General features: G+C 49.4%; 1 protein-coding gene across 1 annotated transcript in view; it reads left to right on the top strand.

The window, feature by feature from the left end:
- FGF4 (fibroblast growth factor 4) overlaps window positions 1-1,120 on the top strand; it is a 22,843-nt gene extending 21,723 nt beyond the window's left edge. Inside the window, exons 4-5 of the mRNA XM_011987088.1 lie at window positions 301-404; window positions 944-1,120. Of these exons, the coding sequence (XP_011842478.1) occupies window positions 301-404; window positions 944-1,120 (281 nt within the window). The remainder of the gene's footprint in view (window positions 1-300; window positions 405-943) is intronic.
- The last annotated feature ends 6,552 nt before the right edge of the window (window positions 1,121-7,672 follow it).

The following is a 7,672-nucleotide window of genomic DNA, read 5'->3' as shown; positions in this document are numbered from 1 at the left end:
CCGGCCTGGGCCAGGCTGGGGAACCGCTGGGGTGGGCTCGCTTCTGAAGGTGTGGGGCTGGGTGCGGCCGCCGGAGGTCCCCTACGCAGGCAAGCTAATCTGAGCTAGCGCAAGCTTGGGCTCCGGAGGCCCTAGTGGGCAGCTTGGGCTCCGGAGGCCCTTGGGGGCGGCTACGCCGGGAACCCCGAGCCTTTTATCCCCAATCCCACCCCAGAAATAGGGTGCCCGGAGGCGAACAGGCCGAGGGGCGGAGTGGGCCAGGGGTCACCTGCCCCTCAATGACCTGCGCCCCGCCCCCAGGCCTGCTGGAGCTCTCGCCGGTGGAGCGGGGCGTGGTGAGCATCTTCGGCGTGGCCAGCCGGTTCTTCGTGGCCATGAGCAGCAAGGGCAAGCTCTATGGCTCGGTGAGTACCGCAGGGGTCTGGCCAGGTACCTAGTTGGGGAACAGCGGACGTGGCTGGCAGGATCGTGGCTTCTGCAGCCCCACCTGTGCCTGGGTCTTGGAGGGGTGGCAGGGTCACCGGGTCACGGGACCGGCAGGGCTGCCCAGACAAAGGAAGCAGCCCCAAGGCAGGAACAATGAGGTTCCTGCCATCCCTGAGTGGGCCCCTCCCAGCCCGAGGAAAGGGCGCTGTTGAGAGCCCTTCTCTTCTCTAGTCCAGAGTGGTGGGTCTCAGCATTGGAACTGCCGACTTGAGGCTGGACGCGAAGGGGATGAATTCTCTGGCTGCTAGGTGCAGGGCAAGTGGTGAGAGCACCAGCTGTTGTGGGCTGGCCATGCCCCCTTCTCACCCTGTGAGGGTCTTGACACCCTAACTGTGCAGGAGACACATCTCAGCCCAGGGTGGGGTCTGGGACAGAAGGGGGTTCTGACCCCTGGCCTCAGGCTGGGTACCTTGCCCAAGAGGTGCCCCAGCCCTGACACTGCCCTGCTTTGCTGCAGCCCTTCTTCACTGATGAGTGCAAGTTCAAGGAGATTCTCCTCCCCAACAACTATAATGCCTACGAGTCCTACAAATACCCGGGCATGTTCATCGCCCTGAGCAAGAATGGGAAGACCAAGAAGGGGAATCGAGTGTCGCCCACCATGAAGGTCACCCACTTCCTCCCCAGGCTGTGACCCTCCGGAGGACCCTTGCCTCAGCCTCGGGAAGCCCCCCGGAGGGGAGTGCCGAGGGCCACCTTCGTGCACTTTCTTCGGATGAAGAGTTTAATGCAAGAGTAGGTGTAAGATATTTAAATTAATTATTTAAATGTGTATATATTGCCACCAAATTATTTATAGTTCTGCGGGTGTGTTTTTTAATTTTCTGGGGGAAAAAAAAGACAAAACCAAAAACAAAAAACCAACTCTGACTTTTCCGGTGCAACAGAGAATCTTACCACTGGATTTCTTGAACTTGTCAAAAGTTGTCACGAGTGTGCTGCTATTCTGTGTTTAAAAAAAAAAAAAAAAAAAGGTGACATTGGATTCCGATGTCAACCCCTGTAGTATGGCGTGGAGCATCTCTCTGTCTGGAAAGGCCTGCCTGAGGCTTCAGAAGCCAGTTCAGGGAGCTCCCGGGCTTGGCTCTCTGCGAGCATCCTCAGAGGCCCGCTCCCTTTGTGCCCTGTTGCTATTAATCGGGACATATCGGTTTACTTCGGGTACAGAAAGTGCGGTGTCGACGTCCTCGCTGCCACTCTGTTTTTAGATCTGCCAAGACTGACCTTTGAACTTCCCTGTAGTCAATCTTCCTCGATCTACCAGATGGGAGAGACCCTTGGACAACTTTATAAACTCCTGTTTGCCTTTTTTGGATCAGCGACAGCCCCCATCGCTGTGACCATTGGGGAAAGGACGAAGTTCCTTCATAAATTCCATGGAGAGGAATTGATATCCCACTGGAAGGCTAGAAATGGACAAGATGGTGTGTTTGCAATCACAAACAAAACCCTAGTGACGAAAAATAATTTGTGATGGCAGATGCTTCTGATGGTGTGATAGAATATGTTTTTTACAACAAACCATCAAACCCCCCTCAAAACGGGCTTCCCTGTGCTTAGGGAGCTTCGGGCTAGAGCTAGCTATTATTTTTAAGTGAAATGTCCTTGTAATTGTACAAAACAATTGGTGCAGTGTTTGCGTGGAGGAGCCTGCTGCTTTCTGATGCATTCCCTGCTTAAGTGCGTTTAACATCTACCTCACAAGCCCTGAAACCCCCGGCGAAACCTGCAGAAAGCTCAGACCCAGTGCAGGAGTATGCCATCCCAAGTGGCTTTTTTTTTTCCCCATATGTAGCCAAAAAGGATTGCAGATAGCGTCGGTGCGTCCTATTCGAACCTTGTCACGTTTGAGCTATCTTTACCCTGTGATTTACTTTTAGTAAGGGTGATCATGGTGAAAATATTTGCAGACAGCTGTTACATGCACTATATGGTCACCAAGTAACCTTATATTTTTCTTTATATATTTTACAAATGTAACCCCTGTCGTTGAAGCAACCGTGGAAGAGGCAGGGTCGGTGATGTTTAAAAAAAGTTCCGAGGTGATGGCAAACATTTAATTTTAATGAATGACTTTTTAGAGTTTATACAAAATGACCTTAGCTTGCTACCAGAAATGCTCCGAATGTTTCGTCAAGACTTTAATACTCTCCTAGGATGTTTCTGAACCGTCTCCCGAATTAACTTTATGGGAGTCTACAGACAGCAAGACTGGAAAATCTGATTGGAGTTTTTGTCTTTCACATTCCTTTTGAAAACTCTTTGTTCGAATGCAAATCATCGACTTAAAATACTATTCTTAACCAAGGCCTGGAAGAAAGAAGACACTTGCAAAGCCACTGAGACAGGACCACACATCTTAAACTGCTGTTCCTACAATGCAATAAAATGTTTTTAAGTTTTAAACCACACCCTAGGCTCCAGGAGTGTTGAGGAAAGACGCTGTTTGCAGGTCTCCATGCTGTTTGGCGTCGAGAGGGGGGTGTGGCGGGATCATCCGTGGACTTTCTGGATTTTAATGTATTCACCTAGTGACAAACCATGATTGTCTTAAATGCCTTAAATTATTATGAGATTTCTTGTCTCAGAGCCCAATCAGATTGTCAGGAATTAACATGTCTTAGGTTTAATCACCCTTGACCACTGCTTACAGATATTTCTTCAACAAATCATGTGTGATGCCTGTAAGGACGTAACTGTCCCTTTAAAATATTGTTTTCCTATTGCTGCGATGGGGATTCAAGGTTCCTGTATGTGCCACTGTTTTCAGAATCTGTAGTTTTATACAGGTGCCGACCCTCGTTGTGATGTATGTGCTGTGCACATTGACATGCCGAGCGCATTGATAAGCGTTTATCGTGTATAAAAGACGCCACTGGACTGGATGTACACAATGGGGAAAGGAATTAAAAACTATTAAAACTGTGCCTTGAAATGCCAAGACCTGGTTCCCTCCCCCTGTCTTCCTGGGGTCTTTCTATTTGAGGCCTGAGCCTCACATGGCTGGGGGTGGGGGTGGGGGTGGGGTCAAGAGAGACGAATTTTAGCCAGCTGTGTCCACACAAATGTAGCCTTGAAAACAGGAGCCTGGGGGGTGTGAGTGTCACAAAGTTTTGCCATGACACTGAGTCTTGCAGTTTATTCTCATTCTCCTGATGGGGCTAATTCCCGCCATTCCCACACTGTAACTAGCCCTAAACTCTGTGCCCCTCCCATTGGCCTCCTGTTCTCTAAAGCAATTTGCACTTCCCTGGGGGGAGCAGTGAAGCTCCAGAGCTGGTCATTAGGAGGCAGACTCGAGAATAGTTTTCAAAATCTAAGTAGACACCATCCGTGGGTATCAAACTCAATATAATGAACTGCAGCTAGTCTTTTATTTTTAATTAATTACTTTTTTAAATTGTTTTTTGAGATGGAGTCTCACTCTTGTCGCCCAGGCTGGAGTGCAATGGCACGATCTCAGCTCACTGCAACCTCTGCCTCCCAGGTTCAAGCCATTCTCCTGCCTCAGCCTCTCGAGTAGCTGGAATTACAGGCACCCGCCACCATGTCCAGCTAATTTTTGTATTTTTAGTAGAGATGGGGTTTTTCTATATTGGCCAGGCTGGTCTCTAACTCCTGACCTCAGGTGATCTGTCTGCCTCGGCCTCCCAAAGTGCTGGGATTATAGGCGTGAGCCACCATGCCCGGCCAGCAGTTACTCTTTTATAAGAAGGAAATGGAACTAAATCTTATAGATATAAATTATCTGAGTGTATCAGTCACAGTAGGGGTGCAGACTGTTTTGTGAAAATTTGAGTTCAATTATATACAATTATAGTATTTATAACTAGTCTTTCCTAGGAGGTACTCATGAGTGCAGTGGATGACTTTGAAAAAAGCTAAATGCTGATCTAATGTACCTAGAATCTGGGGTTTCCTCTCCCCGTAAGACATGTCCAATTGCTTTGCAAAAAGGCAATCAGGGTTAGAAGATCCTTAATTGTACTTAATTTGCTCTCCAAGGCATTGTTCTTACCTTTCTAGAAAAAAAAAAATTATTATAGAGATGGGATTTCACTTTATTGCCCGGGCTGATCTCGCACTTCTGAGCTCAAGTGATCCTCCTACCTCAGCCTCCCAAAGTGTTGGGATTACAGGAATGGGCCACCGAGCCCAGTCCTTTTCTGTCCTTATTTCTTGACTCCCATGATCTAGGTACGACAAAGAAATACGTAGGTGATGTTAGAGGGTGAATTATGTCCAAAAGATCTCTTCCAAAGGATATGTTGAAGTCCTAACACCCAGGACCTCAGCATGTGAGTTTATTTGGAAATAGGGTCTTTATAGGGGTAAAATGAGACTATTGGGGTTGGGCCCTAATCCACTATGACGGGTGCCCTCTTATAAAGGAGGCCATGTAAAGAGACACAGGGAGAAGGTGGTGTGAAGATGGAGGCAGATGGGTGATGCTTCCACAAGCCAAGGACTGCTGAGGGGTGCCAGCAAATGCCCAACAGCCAGGCGAGAGGCCTGGGACAGTGGTTCCCTCCTAGCCTCAGAAGGAACCAATGATGTGGACACCTTGACCTCAGACTTGTAGCCTCCAGGGCTGTGAGATAATCAATTGCTGTTGTTTTAGCCTGCAGTGTGTGGTACTTTGCTGCTACCAGCAGCCATTCACACTGGGGTGAGGATGGGACTGCAACCCAGACGATCCAGCCGTCTGGATCTGCAACCCTTCATGCATGCAAACCCTGTGGGTCTCTGTCCACATCTGTCCTGGCCAAACAAGGAATGGCTCATCCAGCTTCTAGGGTGAAAGTCTGCCCATCGTTGGCAAGATCTATCAGCTGAACTGAGCTTTCATCTTGGCTTTCCAGCTCCTAGCATAGAGGGATGATGGGGAGTCAAGGACAGATCCCAAGAGAGGTTAAAAAGTCACTCATTCACTTTACATACTTGTTGAGTGCCTCCTTTGTGCCAGGCACAATTAGAGAAGGAAACAAGGATCCCTGCTCACCTAGAGCCTCATCGTAACGAGGGAGATAACAGTGAATGAGGAACGCGGGTCACCTGGGAAGGTGGATGGTGCCAAGACAGAGAGAGAACAGGGTGGGGAGGGGTGGGGGTAAGGGTGGGTGCAGTGAAGGTGATGACATCTGAGCAAAGACTTCAAGGTGCCACGTGAGGAAGCTTGTTCCGGGCAGAGGGAACAGCCCCTGTGAAGGTGTGGGGCTGGCAGCAGGCCTGGGATGTTTAAGGCACTGTGGGATGGGCAGGGAGGAGGCAGAGTCAGAGAGGCCAGCTCCTGGAGCCTTGGAGGCCGTGGTGTGGACTGGGCTTTTCCTTACAGTGAGTTTGTACCATCTCACAGCCCTGGGATGGAGCAGAGGAAGGTTGAGATGAGATGGTTGGAAGCGGAGGAGTCCCAGGAGGAAGTGATTATGGGGATTCAGGCTGGGTGTGAGGTTGGTCAAGGCTGGTGCGATGGGGAGTGAAAAGTCAAATTAAAATAAGATATGGGGTTTCTCAAAATCAGCCTGCTGCCTAGGGGACACACGTCTCCGTGGCTGAGTACAGGGTTTGGGGCCAGCCTCACAGCTTCGTAGGTGGGTGACCCACGGCTTCCTCGCTGAATGACCGTGGGTGAGCCAGGGGACCCCACCTCACCTCTCCTCATGATTCCCACCTCCTGTGTCTGGCGCGAGGACGGAGAAGATGATGCGTGTAAAGTGCCTGTCACAGCAAACAGTGACTGTCATCTGCTAGATTAGACCTTACTTATCCAAAGTTTCACTTTCCATAGCTCGGTTACCTGCAGTCACCCTCGTCTCAAAATATTAAATTCCAGGGATACACAGGTTGTATGTTTTTGTTTGTTTGTTTGTCTGTTTTTTGTTTTTTTTTTGAGATGGAGTCTCGCTCTGTTACCAGGCTGGAGTGCAGTGGCGCGATCTTGGCTCACTATGACCTCCGCCTCCCGGATTCAAGCGATGATTCTCCTGCCTCAGCCTCTTGAGTAGCTGGGACTACAGGCCCGCGCCACCACACCCAGCTAATTTTTGTATTTTTAGTAGAGACGGGGTTTCACCATGTTGGCCTGGCTGGTCTAGAATTCTGGACCTCAAGTGATCTGCCTGCTTTGGCCTCCCAAAGTGCTGGGATTACAGGCGTGAGCCACCACACCCAGCTCCCTAACGGGCTGTCTTCAGAAACAAGGTGAATGGCCCTGTGCCGGTTCCACCAGACCCGGCCTCTCAAGAGAAGACCCTGGCCACACCCTAAGGAAGGGCCTTTTCTCGGCATGACAGTGGCTCCTAGCACTGGGCTAGAGAATCATCCCATTAATGGGAAGATAGAAAAGGTCTGGCACATTAAGACCATAATTAAGTCTTTTAAGGTAATGAGAATAATACAGTAGTCCCTCCTTATCCACAGGGGACAGGTTCCAAACCCACCGAATGCCTGAAACCGCAGATAGTGCTGAACCCTATACAGGCGTCCCTTGGTGTCTGAGGGGACTGGTTCTAGGACCTCCCTCGGATACCAAAATCTGAGAATGCTCAAGTCCCTGATATGAAATGGCATAGTATTTGCAAATAACCTACGCACGCCCTCCCAGGTCCCCTAAATCACCTCTAGATTACTTACAATACCTAACAAAATGTAATGCCATGTAAATAGTTGTCATACTGTGCTGCTTAGGGAATAATTACAAGAAAAAATAATCTGTACATGTTCAGTACAGACCCAGTTTTTTTTTTTTCCCCTAAATGTTTTCTCTTTTTTTTTCTTTTTTCTTTTTTTTTTTTTTTGAGATGGAGTCTTGCTCTGTCACCCAGCCTGGATGGCAGTGGCACAATCTCAGCTCACTGCAAGCTCCACCTCCTGGGTTCACGCCATTCTCCTGCCTCAGCCTCCCAAGCAGCTGGGACTACAGGTGCCCACCACCAGGCCCTGCTAATTTTTCTGTGGTTTTAGTAGAGACGGGGTTTCACCATGTTAGCCAGCATGGTCTTGATCTCCTGACCTCGTGATCCACCCACCTCAGCCTCCCAAAGTGCTGGGATTACAGGCATGAGCCACTGTGCCCGGCCTCTTTTCTCTTTCTCTCTTTCTTTCCTCCCTCCCTCCCTCCCTCCCTTCTTTCTTTCTCTCTCTCTCTCTCTCTTCCTTCCTTCCTTCCTTCCTTCCTTCCTTCCTT

This window comes from Mandrillus leucophaeus, unplaced genomic scaffold, assembly GCF_000951045.1.
Source record: "Mandrillus leucophaeus isolate KB7577 unplaced genomic scaffold, Mleu.le_1.0 Scaffold30, whole genome shotgun sequence".
In the NCBI taxonomy this organism is placed as follows: domain Eukaryota; kingdom Metazoa; phylum Chordata; class Mammalia; order Primates; family Cercopithecidae; genus Mandrillus; species Mandrillus leucophaeus.
Note: the sequence above shows the minus strand (reverse complement) of the source record. Positions and strands in the feature narration are given on the sequence as shown.